Source organism: Canis lupus, chromosome 11 (genome assembly GCF_003254725.2).
Source record: "Canis lupus dingo isolate Sandy chromosome 11, ASM325472v2, whole genome shotgun sequence".
Lineage (NCBI taxonomy): Eukaryota > Metazoa > Chordata > Mammalia > Carnivora > Canidae > Canis > Canis lupus.
The window spans coordinates 19,506,556-19,522,937 of NC_064253.1; the positions used below are offsets into that span (position 1 = coordinate 19,506,556).

General features: G+C 35.0%; 1 protein-coding gene across 6 annotated transcripts in view; it reads right to left on the bottom strand.

Annotated features, from left to right (window-relative positions):
• The window catches only part of MEIKIN (meiotic kinetochore factor), a 77,884-nt gene that overhangs the window by 45,987 nt on the left and 15,515 nt on the right, over positions 1 to 16,382 (bottom strand). For all 6 annotated transcript variants that reach the window (XR_003129823.3, XR_003129824.3, XR_003129828.3 and 3 more), the window contains 2 exons: positions 11,968 to 12,087; positions 3,528 to 3,567 (listed from right to left, as the gene is read on the bottom strand). Coding sequence is in view for 2 of the 6 variants with exons in the window: in XM_025432539.3 (XP_025288324.1) it covers positions 3,528 to 3,567; positions 11,968 to 12,087 (160 nt within the window). In the remaining 4 variants the exon portion in view is untranslated. The remainder of the gene's footprint in view (positions 1 to 3,527; positions 3,568 to 11,967; positions 12,088 to 16,382) is intronic.

A 16,382-nucleotide genomic window follows, 5' to 3' on the forward strand; every position in this document is an offset into this window, starting at 1 on the left:
ATAGGCAATACTCATTGAACAGCGTTTACATGCATCTTTCAACAATATAAACAAAACTCCCTTTCTTTATTAGATACTATGTCAAAATTATAGGATTTTAATTTTGTGAATGTGCTAATTAAAGAGAATGTCAAAAAAGCTAATAGTTAACAGCTGTTCAAAAACGGTGTCATTATTATCCAAACATTTCTCCTTCCTTCTTAAGAATATATTGCATTGCAGATTGTTAAAGGGATTTAAAAATCATCAATCATCATTTCTCTCTACTGACATTAATGATTTACCTTCAGAATTTTCACTGTTACCTTCAATTTGTAAAAAAAACAAACAAAACAAAACTCAAAATCAGTGAAGCACAATAAAGTACAAATAAAATGAGGTATGCCTATAAGAGATTTCCTTTGCTTCAGAAATTTTTTTTACCTCTTAGACACAAGCATATTTATAAGGAGGCTTTCACACTAATGCTATTCTTTTCTCATTCTACACATTTCCTAGGGTGACAACTATCCCTTCAGTCCAGGATCTTTCCCTTGCTATCTAGGCTGGAATATCCAACTACGCACCTGATATATCCTCTTCAAAGTGCTGTAGGTATTTCATTGTTTTCCAAACTAGAATTATCTGTCACCCCAACTCACTCCTGCTTTTCTATTTGTACCTTCATCCAACAAATTAGTCATCATTCATCCAGTTTCTCAAATCAGAGGGCTGGGGGCTGAGTTGGACTCTACCTCCCTTAACAAATAAACATGAAAAATTACTGATTATCCCTTCTGAATTGTTCTGAAGTTTTTCCTTTTTGCTGTCCTTGCTGATAAAGTTCAGGTCCTAATTATGCCTCACTTGAAATGCTACAATAGACATTCCTTCAACCTAATCACTTCTTCCAATCCATCTTTTTCTTTGTTGCAAAAGTGATTATTCTAAGAAATATTATCATGTATATGTCTGTGAAGAGGTGGGTAACAGGCAAGAATTTTAGTTGGACAATGTATAAGTTCTATAGAAATCTACATTCAAAAGTATAGCAATCCTTACCCCCACAAACTCATCAGCACAGAATACCTAAACCATTAATCCCCACCAAGGAAGATAACATATTGTACCATCTACTATTTAACGCTGGTGAGAAAAATCAATTTATAAGAGAGTAAGACTTGCAGATGATTATTTGACAGACAAAAAAATCTATCCTTCTATCTCAAAAAGCTGAGAGCAAAATATTCTTTTACCCTCATGGCTTATTTATTTTTGGTCTATTATCTTTCCTGCCTATATTTTCTATTAAAAATTATATTTCTTTGGTTTCCTTAGTCATAACTTTCTTAAGTTTTATTGATATAATTCACATATCACACAATTAACCCATATAAAGTGTACATTCAATGGCTTTTAGTATATTCAGAGAGTTGTGTAACTGTCATCACAATTAATTTTAGAACAATTTCATCACCTCAAAAAGAAACCCTGTACCCATCAAGCAGTCAGTTCTTATTTCTCCCCAACCACCCTAGTCTTAAGCAATCACTAACCTGCTGTCTGTTCAGATTTATCTATTCCGGATACCTCACACAGACACAACCATAAAATATGTGATCTTATGTGACCAGCTTCTTTCATTTAGAATATGTCCAGGGTTCATCCACATTGTAGCATATATCAGAATTTAATTTTTTATTATGGAATAATATTCCATATAGATATACCACATTTTATTTGTCCATTCATTAGTAGATGGACATTTGGACTGTTACTACTTTTTTGGCTATCATGAGTAAAGTTTCAGTCAACATTCATGCACAAGTTTTTGTGTGGACATGCATTTCTATTTTTCTCAGGTATGCATACCCAGGAGTTGATTGCTGGGTCACATGTAACATTATGTGGGACTGCCAAACTATTTTTCAAAGCACCTTCATTTTAAATTTCCACCAGCAATGTACTGGAGTCTCAATTTTTCCATGCCTCACACGACAGTTATTACCAGTATTTTTAATTATAGCCATCCTAGTGGGTGTGAAGTGATTCTCATTCAAGTTGACTTGCATCTCCCTAATGGATAATGATATGAGCATCGTTTCATGTGTTCATTGGTCACTTACATATCTTCTATGGAGAAATGCCTGTTTGGATCCTTTGCTCATTTTTAAATTGAATTATTTTTCCTTTTATTATGGGTTGTTAAGAATTCTTTACATATTCTGGATACAAGTCCCTGTCAGATATATAATCTGCAAATATTTTATCCCATTCTATGGATTGTCTTTTCATTTTCTTGATGGTGTCTCCTGACTTTGCTCTTAAACTTGTATGAATTTTTTGCAAATTTCTTTCAAATTTTGAATATTAAAATGTTTTAAATTTTTGTTATATTTTATAGTCCTACTGAAAATCTTTCAGACTCTCATCACATTCAAGAAAATAAGAATGCCAGCCCTTAAGACCATTCATGATCCAGACTGTGACCATCTCCTTCAATTAAGATACTCTCTCTCTCACATATGCCTCAACCTTCAGTCTACATGCCCCAATCCAAATTCTTGATCTTTGCCCCATAATATTTCTCAATTTCTCTCATCTTAATATATGGCAACACCATCCTTCTAGTTGCTCAAGCCAAAACTGTGGAATCAGTCTTGACTACTTTCATGCTCATTCAGTCCATCAGTGAATAAGAATCCATCCTGTTAGTCCTGCTTTCAAAATATATCCAAAATCTGATCTCTCTACCTTTACTCTTACCACTCTGGTCCAATATTAGGACAATAGTCTCCTACAATTTCCCTAACGCCTTGTCTCTTCATAATCTATTCTCAACACAGTAGCCAGGGTGATTCTTTTAAAACCTAAGTTATATCGTCACCCTTCTAAATCTTTAAAGGCTTTCCAATCCACTCATATTCACCTGGAATATCTTCTGTGATATGTCCTCTGGTTCTTCTGTCACTTCTCCTTTCTCCTCTTCCCACACTCCACTCCTAGAATCTAGGCATTCTTGCTTCAGGGCCTTGCTCCAGCCATTCCCTCTACCTGGAATACTTTTTTTTTCTCCTGTGAGTCACATATCTTGCTCTGTCTCCTTCTTTAAGTCTCTGCTCAAATTTCAATTATGACCTCACTGACCACACTACTTAAAATAGTGAACCTCCATTCCAATACTCTCTTGCCCCCATCTTGCTTTTTTCCATAACATTCATTACCATACAGAATACTATAAATTTACTCATTTATTTATTGTCCACCCTTCCAAATGGAATGTGGACTTGATGAAGGCAGAGATTTTGTTTTATTGTCCACCCCTTCCAATTAGAATGTGGACTTGATGAAGGCAGAGATTTTGTTTTTAATCAATTTCGTTCATTACAATATATCACTAGCAATTAGAATATGTTGGCCACAAAATGATTCCTCAACCAACAATGAATAAATGAACACATGAATTTGTGGGCTAACAATCATTCTAGCTACATAACTATTAGAACACGGGGTTTTGAAAAGCATAACTTTAAAATATTAGTTCTTACATTTCTCTATGGCATTTTTGAGAGTCTCCTGAAGAGGTACCTAGGAAAGAAAAAAACTATCTATTAGAAATACAATTCAAACACAGACCAGAGGCCAAAATTAGGAAAAAAGAAATATTTTTCTCTAAAATATGTGGTGATAATGCAATTTATTTTCTATAATTTTATTGTTTTATATTGCTTTTATGCACCACTTAAATTAGGTAGAAGTATTCTCAAAGTTACCAAAATAAAACAAAATTATTAGGAAACTTTAAGAGATGCAGGAATCTATCAGCCTATATTTATAGTTAGTTATAATTTTTGAAATGCTTTCCAATCTTTTACTTGATTCTTAAAACAGGCATGTGAGGCGAATATAACAATTTACTATTCATATGCTACATAGCTACATATGTGAAAAAAATAACTGGTTGAATTATAAAACTAACAGCTGCATACTTGGAACCTAAACTCAGATCTCATGATTCTTAATCCGGTACCAAGTATATAGATATGCATATTAGTAGACTGCTTAGCCAAGAAAATGCCTACTAGTTAACATTTGCTGTCTAGGTTCACTATGATATTACTTAAGAACCATGAGAATAGTCTTCTGAAGAAGTTATGACTCTAATCCCCACAGAACTCTGCTTGTGTTTAATTAGAATTTTACATTTAAAAAGAAGTGAAGTGAATGGTATCTACTAATCATGGAGAAGCATTTCCCTGAAAAGGAGGTTCCCAAAATATAAAGGAGTGAACAACATCTACTCTCTGCTTTTGCTGATAATAGTCTCTTGCTTTTTCTTCTGATGTAAATTTTTTTTGGATTGAGTATAGGTAACACATATTAAATTAGTTTTATGTGTACAACATAATGACTTCAGTTCTCTATACATTATATTATGCTCACCACAAGCATAGCTACCATTTGTCACCACACAATGCTATTACAATACCATTGATTATTATTTCCTATGCTGTGATTTTTATTCCCTTGACTTATTCATTCCATAACTGGAAGCTTGTGTTTCCTACTCCTCTTCACCCATTTTCCCACACCCCTATCCCCTTTCCCTCTGGGAACCATTAGTTTGTTCTCTGTATTTACAGGTCTGATTCTGTTTTTTGTTTTAAAATTTAAGTTTCATTTATTTAAGTAATCTCTATACCCAACATGGTGCTCAAGCTCATGACTCTCTGAGATCAAGAGTTGCATGCTCTTCCAACTGAGTCAGCCAGGTGCCCCTGTATTTTGTTTTTTTTATTTGCTTTTTTTTTTTTTAGATTCCACACATGTGAAATCATATTGTTTTTGTCTTTCTCAATCTCACCTATTCCCTCAGCATATGACCTGCTATGTCCATTCATGTTATCGCAAATGGCAAGATCTCAACCTTTCACATGGCTGCATAATATTCATGTGTATATGTGTGTGTGTGTGTGTGTGTGTACACACCATATCTTCCTTATCCATTCATCCATCAGTGTATACTTAGATTGCTTCCATATCTTGGCTATTGTAAATATGCTGCAATACATAGGGCTACATATATCTTTTCAAATCAGTGTTTTTATTATCTGTGGGTAAATACCCACTAGGGGAATTATTGGATCATATGGTATTTCTATTTTTAATTTTTTGAGGCATATCCACACTATTTTCCACAGTGGCGATACCAATTCACATTCCCATCAAAAGTGGATAAGAGGGAGGCCTGGGTGGCTCAGTGGTTGAGCATCTGCTTTCGGCTCAGGGCATGATCCTGGGGTTCTGAGATCAAGTCCTGTATCAGGCTCCCTAGAGGGAGCCTGCTTCTCTCTCTGCCTATGTCTCTGCCTCTTTCTCTCTGTGTCACTCATGAATAAATAAATAAAATCTTTTTTAAAAAATGGATGAGTCATTTTTTAAAAAACAATTTTGTATTTAAGGGGAACCTGAGTGGCTTAGTCAGTTAGCATCTGCCTTCAGCTCCAGTCATAATCCTAGGGTCCTGGGATTGAGTCCTATGTTGGGTTCCCTGCTCAGTGGAGATCCTGCTACTCCCTCTGCCCCTTGCCCTTGCTTGTGCCTTCTCTCTCTCTTTCTGTCAAATAAAATATTTAAAAATTTTTGTATTTAAATTCAATTTAACATATACTGTATTACTAGTTTCAGAGACAGAATTTAGTGATTTGGGCAGCCCAGGTGGCTCAGTGGTTTAGCACCACCTTTGGCCCAGGGTGTGACCCTGGAGACCGAGGATCGAGTCCCACATCGGGCTCCCTGCGAGGAGCCTGCTTCTCCCTCTGCCTGTGTCTCTGCCTCTCTTTCTCTCTGTCTCTCTCATGAATAAATAAAATCGTAAAAAAAAAAGAATTTAGTGATTCATCAGTTCCATACAATACCCACCCATCCTCCAGCAACCCTCAGTTTGTTTCCTGAACTTTAGATTTTTCCTTCTCTTCCCCTACGTTTACCTGTTTTGTTTCTTAAATTTCACAATAAGTGAAATCATATGGTATTTATCTTTCTCTGACTTATTTTGCTTAGCATTATACTCTCTAGTTCTTTCCACATTGTGGCAAATGGCAAGATTTCATTATTTTTGATGGCTGAATAATATTCCTGTGTGTGTGTGTGTGTGTGAGAGAGAGAGAGAGAGAGAGAGAGACACACACACAGAGAGAGAGAGAGAGAGAGAGAGATACCACCTCTCCTTATCCATTCATCTGTCCTTGGACATCTGGGCTCATTCCATAGTTTGGCTATTATGGACATGGCTGCTATAAATATTGTGATTCATGTGCCCCTTTCAATCACAATGTTTGTATCCTTTGGATAAATACCTCGTAGTGCAATTTTTGGGTTGTAGGGTAGCTCTATCTTTAACTTTTTGAAGAACCTCCATACTATCTTCCAGAGTAGCTACACTAGTTTGCATTCCTACCAACAATGTGAGAGGGTTCCCCTTTCTCCACATACTTCCCAACCTCCATTGTTTCCGGAGTTGTTAATTTTGGCCATTCTTTCCAGTGTGAGGTGGTATCACATTGTGGTTTTGATTTGTATTTATGACTGTTCCTTTTTCCCCATATCCTTGGCAACAACTGTTCTTTCTTGTCTTTTTATTTTAGTCATTCTGACAAGTATGTGTGCTATTGATTACCATTTCCCTGATGATTAGTGATGTGGAGAATCTTTTCATTTGTCTGTGGGCCATCTGTATGTCTTCTTTGGAAACATGTCTATTCAGCTACTCTGTCCATTTTTAAAATTGGATTGTTTGGAATTTTAATGTTGAGTCGTATAAATTCTTTATATATTTTGGATATTAACTCCTTATTAGATATATCATTTGCAAATAGCTTCTCCCATTCAATAGGTTGCCTTTTTGTTTTATTTATGGTTCCCTTCACTGTACAAAAGCTTTTTAATGTAGTTCCAATAGTTTAATTTTGCTTTTGTTTCCCTTTTCTCAGGGGGCATATCTAGAAAAATGCTGCTATGGCTGAAGTAAGAGAAAGTACTGCCTGTATTCTCTCCTATGGTTTCAGGTCTCACATTAGGTCCACAATCCATTTTTTTAAATATTTTATTTATGTATTCATTCATGAAAGACAGACAGAGAGAGAGAGAGAGAGAGAGGCAGAGACACAGGCAGAGGGAGAAGCAGGCTCCATGCAGGAAGCCTGATGTGGGACTCAATCCCGGGACTCCAGGATCACACCCTGGGCCGAAGGCAGGCACTAAACCGCTGAGCCACCCAGGGACCCCTGGTCCATAATCCATTTTGAGTTTATTTTGTGTATGATATAAGAAAGTGGTTCAGTTTCATTCTTCTGCATGTAGCTGTCCAGTTTTCCCAGCATCATTTATTGAAGAGGTGGTCTTTTCTCTATCGTATATTCTTGCCTCCTCTGTCACAGATTAAGTGACTATATAAGCATGGGTTTATTTCTGGGCTCTTTATTCTGTTCCACTGATCTATGTATCTGTTTTTGTGCCAGAACCATGCCATTTTGACTATAGTTTTGTAGTATATCTTGAAGTCTGGAAGTATAACACCTCCAGCTTTGCTCTTTCTCAATATTGTTTTAGCTATTTGGGGTCTTTTGTGCTTCCACACAAATTTTAAGATTATTTGTTCTAATTCTGTGAAAAATGCTATTGGTATTTTGATAGGGACTGCATTGACTATTTAGATTGTATTTGCAAGTATGGGCATTTTAAAAATATTAATTCTTCCAATCCATGAGCATGGAATATCTTCCCATTTGTTTGTGTCACCTTTAATTTTTTTCATCAATGTTTTATAGTTTTCAGAATACATGTCTTTCATCTCCTTGGTTAAGTTTATTCCTGGGTATTTTATTCTTTTTTGTGTGATTATAGAGTTTTTTTTTTCTTATTTTCTCTTTCAGCTACTTCATTATCAGTGTATAGAAATGTTATTGGTTTCTGGGTATTAATTTGTATCCTTAAACTTTATTGCATTTATTTATTACTTCTAATAGTTTTTTGGTAAGGTCTTTAGGGTCTTCTATGTACAGTATCATGTCATCTGCAAATAATGACAGTTTAATTTCTTTCTTACTGATATTGATGCCTCATTTATTTTTCTTGTTTGATTGCTGTGGCTAGGATGTCTATCTAGAACTATGCTGTAGTACTAGAAAAGTATTAAGAAAGGACATCCTTGTCTTGTTCCTGGTCTCAGAGGAAAAGCTCTCAGTTTTTCACCATTGAATATGATATTGACTTTTTTTTTTCATAGATGGCCTTTATTATGTTGAGGTATGTTCCCTTTTTAACATGAATTGATGTTGAATTTTGTTAATGTTTTTTCTGCATGTACTGAGGTAATCATATGATTTTTATCTTATATTTTGTTGATATGGTTTATCATGTTGATTGATTTGCAAATACTGAACCATCCTGCATCCCCAGAATAAATCCCATTTGGAAACAGTGAGTGATCCTTTCAATGTATTGTTGAACGTGGTTTGCTAATATTTTATTGGTGATTTTTGCAACTATGTTCATCCAGGATTTTGACCTATAGTTTCCATCCTTCTTTTCTTTTCCCTTCTTCCTTTCCTCTTTCCTTCCCTCCTCCCTTCCTTTCTTTTTTGTGAATTTGTCTGGTTTTGGTATCATGGTAATACTGGCCTTGTGGAATGAATTTGGGAGCTTTTCTTCCTCTATTTTTTTGGAATAGTTTGGGAAGAATAAGTATTAACTCTTCTTAAAATGTTGGGTAGAAGTTACCTGTGAATCCATCCAGTCATAGACTTCTATTTTTTCGTAGTTTAAAGTAATGATTCAATTTTGTTACTAGAAATTGGTCTGTTAAGATTTTCTATTTCTTTCTGATTCACTTTGGAAGATTATATGTTTCTGGGAATTTACCCATTTCTTCTAGGATGTCCAATCTTTTGGCATGATTTTTCACATGTTCTCTTATAATCTTTAAATTTCTGGTGTCAGTTGTTCTCTTTCATTTCTGATTTTATTTATGAGTCATTTCTCTTTTTTTCTTGATGAATCTGGCTAAGGGCTTATGAATTTTGTTTCTTTTCAAAGAACCAGCTCCTGCTTTTATTGATCTGTTCTATTGGTTTTATGTTTTTGTTTTCATCTGTATAACATTTATTTCTGCTCTGAACTCCATTTTTTCCTTCTTTCTACTCTCCTTGGGCTTTGTTTATTCTTTTGTTAATTATTTTAGGTTTAAGGTAAAGCTAATTTATTGGAGCTTTTTCTTGCTTCTTGAAGTAGATCTGTATCACTATATATTTCCCTCTTAGAACTGCTTGTCTTAAAGGTTTTGGACTTTTATGTTTTCATTTTCTCATATCTCCATGTAATTTTTGATTTCCCCTTTGACTTCTCTTTGACTCATTGGCTGTTGTGTATTATGCTGTTTAGTCTCCACATGTTTGTCTTTTTCCAGTTTATTTTTCTTGTGATTCATTTCTAGTTTTATATTGTGGTCAGGAAAGACACATGGTATAATTTCAATCTTCTTAAATTTACTAAGACTTGCTTTCTGGTCTACCATGCAATCTATCCCAAAGAACATTCCATGTATACTTCAAAAGAATGCATATTTTGCTGTTTGGATGAAATGTTTTTGTATATATCTGTTATGTCCATCTGGTATAATGTGTCATTCAAAGACACTGTTTCCTTATTGATTTTCTGCCTGGATGATTTATCCACTGAGGTAAGTGGGGTGTTAAAATCCCATACTACTATTGTGTTACCATCAGTTTCTCTCTTTATGTCCATTAATATTTGCTTTATGTATTTAGATGTTCCAATACTGGGTGCATGGATATTTACAACTGTTATATTCTCTCATTGGATTGATCCCTTTATCATTATGTAATACCTTTCTTATTACAGTCTTTGTTTTATATCTATTTTGTCTGATATAAGCATAGCTACCTCGGCCCTTTTTTTCACTTCTATGTGCATGTAAGTGTTTCTCCATCCTTTCATTTTCAGTCTGTTTGCATCTTTAGATAGGAGATGAGTCTCTTATAGGCAGCATATGGATAGGTCTTTTTTTTAAATTCCATCCTGTCACCCTGTGTATTTTGATTAGGGCATTTAGGGAAAGGCTAATATTCTTAATATCTAATGAATCTAGAAATGGAGGGTAAAGGTGATAAACAGATAAAATTGGGGAAAAAGTATGAAAAGAAAATTCACACACACACACACACACACACACACACACAAAGAAAATAAAAAATACATGAGGAAGATCTCTATAAAACCAGCCAGAGTTATTTCTAGTATATACTATTATATTATGTGGAGAAAAACAAAAAGAGTATCTATAAGCAAGAAAGAAGAGGATATAAGAAAATATATCATAGAATATAGAAGAAAAAACCATAATCTAAAGAGACTAGTTACTTATAAGAGTTGAGTGGGAAAGGGGTAGAAAAAAGAGGGGAATAATATCAGGGTACTAGGAAAGAGGAAGTGATTTTTTTAAAAAAACAATGTATTTCTTATAGCTTTGATTCTCAGAACCATAACAATGTTTCACACACCTTCACATAGCACCTTCTCCCTGAATAAGGAAACAAACAAACAAACAAAAATCCAAACAGGTTAGGGAAACAAATACTGAATCAAACACTAACAGATGAATCTGAGTATATTCCAAGTGAATACTAACTGCACTGTAAGGGAAGGGGAAGAAAAGAACTAACTTATATAACTATGAAAAACAGCATTTTGATTGATAATAGTAATAGTAATAAGCAGAACTGTACATAAATGTAATTTATTTGCTAAATGTATTTCTCAAAGGGATCTGAGTTAATAATTCTGGAACTTCTTTTTGTGTATACTAAAGTTATATAAATAAGTAAATAAAAAATGAAAGTATTGGATTTTAACACATAAAATAGATATTCATGACTTCATACTGATATAAACAACTGAAAAAAATAAGTGGCAGAAACAGGACAGTTCTTTTACAGCAGCATTCCAATTAGTAAATGCAGCAGCAAAGTATGAAATAGAAAATCACCATTAGGAAAAAAATTAAAAAAAAAAAAAAAAAAAAAAAAGAAAATCACCATTAGGGAAACGCCAGAGTAATAAATGTCAAAGTCAAAGCCCTCTGATGACTACCAGTGAATGAAAGTTGGGGAGAAACAGGATTTACAGGGTCTCAAACTATCATTCCATATATTTATTAAGACAAGGGGAAACTAGTAACTTAAACCATGCAAAAAACCCACAGATACCATGTTAATCAAATGACAAAGTTTAATATCACCAGTAATAAGATATACTGACATCAAGAACTTCATACAATGTACTAAAAAGGGCATAACATCATTTCTGCAGCATTCTCAAAAAAATTGAATAAATTCATTCCAATCATGAGAAAACATGAGACAAATTCAAATTGAGGGACATTGTACAAAATAACTGATCAGTAATCTTCAAAAGTATCAAGACTATGAAAGACAAAGAAAGACTGAGAAACTGTTACAGATTATAGTAGATTAAAGGAGAAATAACAATCAAATGCAATGTTGGATCCTGAAATGCAAGATAAGAGACCGGTAGAAAAGCTGGTAAAATGTGAATAAGGTCTGCAATTTAATTAGTAGTTTTATACCATTGTTCATTTTCTGATTCTGATCATTGTACTAATAATGTTATATAAGACAAGCATTAGGGAAGGCTGGGTGAGAGACACATAGGAACTCTCCATACTATTTTTGCATCTTTTATGCAAGTCTAAAATTAGTTCAAAATAAAAGTTTTAAGAAAGGAGACCTATATGTGCTTGAGCTGCTACTAATCAAATATTATTCATAGCCAATGTAATCCTAATTGATGAACTTCGCTTATAAATCATTTTAAAAATTACTTTGTTTTTTCCAACATAGATGAGGTGTTTCCCCTGTGACATGAGAAAAAAAGATTGTGAAAACTCACCTAAAATTGCAGAGAGGTTTGAAAACTGTGGTACCTTCTCTATTGCTACTGCTTTACTGGTATCCAGAAGAGTGGAATTCTTGCATCGCATGTGTTCTTCCAACTTGGGACATTCCCAATCTAAAATAGCAGGGAGGAATGGCACACAACTTTTAATAGCACATAAGTAGGAGGTTACATCCCCCAGGCCCAACTTAAGTCCCCATAACAGCTTAGGTCCTCATACCAAGCTGTAGTAATTAAGGAATTTGGGTAAAACAGATAAAAAAGACAAGACTTGATGGCATTTAGGACAGTAAATAATCTTTGACCTATTTCAGGGCTCTAAACTACTTTCTTTCCTAGATTCTTGCCCCATAAAAATTATTAACCTAACGGTCAGACAGAATAACATCCAGTGCTCATCCCGTCAAGTGCCTCCCTCAGTGCCCGTCACCCATTCACCCTCACCTCCCGCCCTCCTCCCCTTCCACCACCCCTAGTTCATTTCCCAGAGTTAGGAGTCTTCATGTTCTGTCTCCCTTTCTGATACTTCCTACCCATTTCTTCTTCCTTCCCTTCTATTCCCTTTCACTATCATTTATATTCCCCAAATGAATGAGACCATATAATGTTTGTCCTTCTCCAATTGACTTATTTCACTCAGCATAATACCCTCCAGTTCCATCCACGTTGAAGTAATTGGTGGGTATTTGTCATTTCTAATAGCTGAGTAATATTCCATTGTATACATAAACCACATCTTCTTTATCCATTCATCTTTCAATGAACACCGAGGCTCCTTCCACAGTTTGGCTATTGTGGACATTGCTGCTAGAAACATCGGGGTGCAGGTGTCCCTGCGTTTCATTGCATCTGTATCTTTGGGGTAAATCCCCAACAGTGCAATTGCTGGGTCGTGGGGCAGGTCTATTTTTAACTCTTTGAGGAACCTCCACACAGTTTTCCAGAGTGGCTGCACCAGTTCACATTCCCACCAACAGTGCAAGAGGGTTCCCTTTTCTCCGCATCCTCTCCAACATTTGTGGTTTCCTGCCTTGTTAATTTTCCCCATTCTCACTGGTGTGAGGTGGTATCTCATTGTAGTTTTGATTTGTATTTCCCTGATGGCAAGTGATGCAGAGCATTTTCTCATGTGCTTGTTGGCCATGTCTATGTCTTCCTCGGTGAGATTTCTCTTCATGTCTTTTGCCCATTTCATGATTGGATTGTTTGTTTCTTTGGTGTTGAGTTTAATAAGTTCTTTATAGATCTTGGAAACGAGCCCTTTATCTGATACGTCATTTGCAAATATCTTCTCCCATTCTGTAGGTTGTCTTTTAGTTTTGTTGACGGTATCCTTTGCTGTGAAAAAGCTTCTTATCTTGATGGAGTCCCAATAGTTCATTTTTGCTTTTCTTTCTTTTGCCTTCGTGGATGTATCTTGCAAGAAGTTATTGTGGCTGAGTTCAAAAAGGGTGTTGCCTGTGTTCTCCTCTATGATTTTGATGGAATCTTGTCTCACATTTAGATCTTTCATCCATTTTGAGTTTATCTTTGTGTATGGTGAAAGAGAGTGGTCTAGTTTCATTCTTCTGCATGTGGATGTCCAATTTTCCCAGCACCATTTATTGAAGAGACTGTCTTTCTTCCAGTGGATAGTCTTTCTTCCTTTATCGAATATTAGTTGACCATAAAGTTGAGGATCCACTTCTGGATTCTCTATTCTGTTCCATTGATCTATGTGTCTGTTTTTGTGCCAGTATCACACTGTTTTGATGACCACAGCTTTGTAGTAGAACCTGAAATCTGGCATTGTGATGCCCCCAGCTACGGTTTTCTTTTTTAAAATTCCCCTGGCTATTCGGGGTCTTTTCTGATTCCACACAAATCTTAAAATAATTTGTTCTAACTCTCTGAAGAAAGTCCATGGTATTTTGATAGGGATTGCATTAAACGTGTAAATTGCCCTGGGTAACATTGACATTTTCACAATATTGTCTCCTAATCCATGAGCATGGAATATTTTTTCATCTCTTTGTGTCTTCCTCAATTTTTTTCAGAAGTGTTCTGTAGTTTTTAGGGTATAGATCCTTTACAATGAGGTTATTCTAACATCTCCGTCCCCCTTTCCACAATTCCCATTGGTATGATATTATTATATTGAATATCTAGTTAAATCAATATTCAGTATAGACATTATGATAATAAATTGCTATAAAAATGCTTTTTACTCTTGTGGTATACCATGACAACCATTTATCCCCCACGAAGTCAGTAAGTCTTTTCTGTTTTAGTTTTCTCTGTATTTTTCACCTATTTAATCCCAAACTCTACCAAATTCTATAAATCCATTCTTTTTTTTAAATTTTATTTATTTATGATAGTCACACAGAGAGAGAGAGAGAGAGAGAGGCAGAGACACAGGCAGAGGGAGAAGCAGCAGGCTCCATGCACCGGGAGCCCGACGTAGGATTCCATCCCGGGTCTCCAGGATTGTGCCCTGGGCCAAAGGCAGGCGCCAAACCGCTGCGCCACCCAGGGATCCCTAAATCAATTCTTTTAATTCCATTCTCCGGTCTTCTAAAGTTGCATAATGCTCTATATTGGTGTTTTTCATCTACTACGCTAGGCACACTATGGCCCTTTTAATGCAGAAATCATACTCTTTAGCTCTAGGAAATATTTTTGAATTATAACATTGATAATTTTCTTCCCTTTGTTTATTTCATTATCCTTATCTAAAACTCCTTTTATTTAATATTGGATTTCATATACTCCTCCTCTGATTTTTCCCTCAAATTGAGACCAATTTTCTTCATTTTCCTTCTGACTTTTCTTCTAAACCCTAACTTCTAATCCTTCTACTGAGTTTTTCACTGCTATTGCATTTGCTATCTGAATATCCCCTTTTTATAGCATTCTATTTTTTTAACAGATACAATATATATTCTACGTCAATTGACTATTTTTTCAATATTTTTTTCCTCCTTGTGTTTCTATTTCTGCTTGCTTCCTTTTCTTATTTTTTAATTTTTAATTTTATTATGGTAGGACCACTCAACAGGAATCTACCCTCTCAAATTTGTAAGTTTATAATTGAATATTGTTAACTATATAACATAGTATGTATAGGAAGTTTCTAGAATCTATTCACCTAACAAAACTGACACCTGATACCTGTTGAATAGCAATTTCCCGTATCCATCTCACCCTAGGTCCTGACAACCAACAAACAGTCTACACTCTACTACGAATTTGACTATTTTAGACATCTCATGCAAGTGGAATGGTACAGTGTTTATCTTTCTGTGACTGGCTTATTTCACTTAGCATAACATTCTCAAGATTCGTCCATGTTGCGGCATATGGCAGGATTTCACTTTTTCTGAAGGTTGAATACTATTCCATCATATGTATATACTATATTTACTTTATCCATTCATCACACACTGAACACATTGATTATTTCCACATTTGGCTACTGTGAATAATGCTGCAATAGACATAGGAGTGCAAACACCTAAGACCCTGATGGCAATTTCTTGGGATAAATAACCAGAAGTAGGATTGGTGTATCATATTGTAGCTCTATTTTTTAAATTTTTTGAGGAACCACCAAACAGTTTTTCATAATAGCTACACCATTTACAATCCCAACAACGGTGTACAAGGTTTCTAATTTATCCACTCTTGTCAATACTTACCTTTTTTTATTATCATCCTAAAAATTGTGAGATCTCATTGTGGTTTTAATTTGCATACTCCAGAAAATTAGTGATGATGAGCATCTTTTCATGTATCTGTTGGCCATTTGTATGTCTCCTTTGGGGGAAATATCTGTTCAAGTCCTTCAGTCCATTATGAAATTGGGTTATTCGTGGTTTTTTCCTACTAAGTTGCAGGGGTTTCTTTTACATTTTAAATATCAATCTCTTATCAGATATGTGGTTTGCAAATATTTCTCCCTTTTTGTACTTTGCCTTTTTGCTCTGTTTTTTTTTTTTTTTCTGTGCAACGTCTTAGTTTTATGTACTCCCACTTAATTAACTATTTTAGGTTTTGCTGACTGCTTTTGGTGTCATATCCAAGAAATGACTGTCAAGACCACTATCATCAAGATTTCCCCCTGTGTTTTCTTCCAGGGGTTTTAAGGTTTCTGGTCTTATGTTTAAGTCTTTAATCCATTTAGGTTAGTTTTTCTGTATAATGTAACATAATGGTTTGATTTCATCCTTTCATATGTGGAAGTCCAGTTTTCCCACTTTATCGAAGAGACTACTCCTTCCCCATTGTTTATCCTTGCCACTCTTATCTAAAATCAAGTGTCCACATAAGCATGGATTCATTTCTGGGCTCTTCATTCTATTCATCTATAGGTCTATCTTAATGTCAGTACCATATTGTTATAATTACTGTAGCTTTGCAATATATTT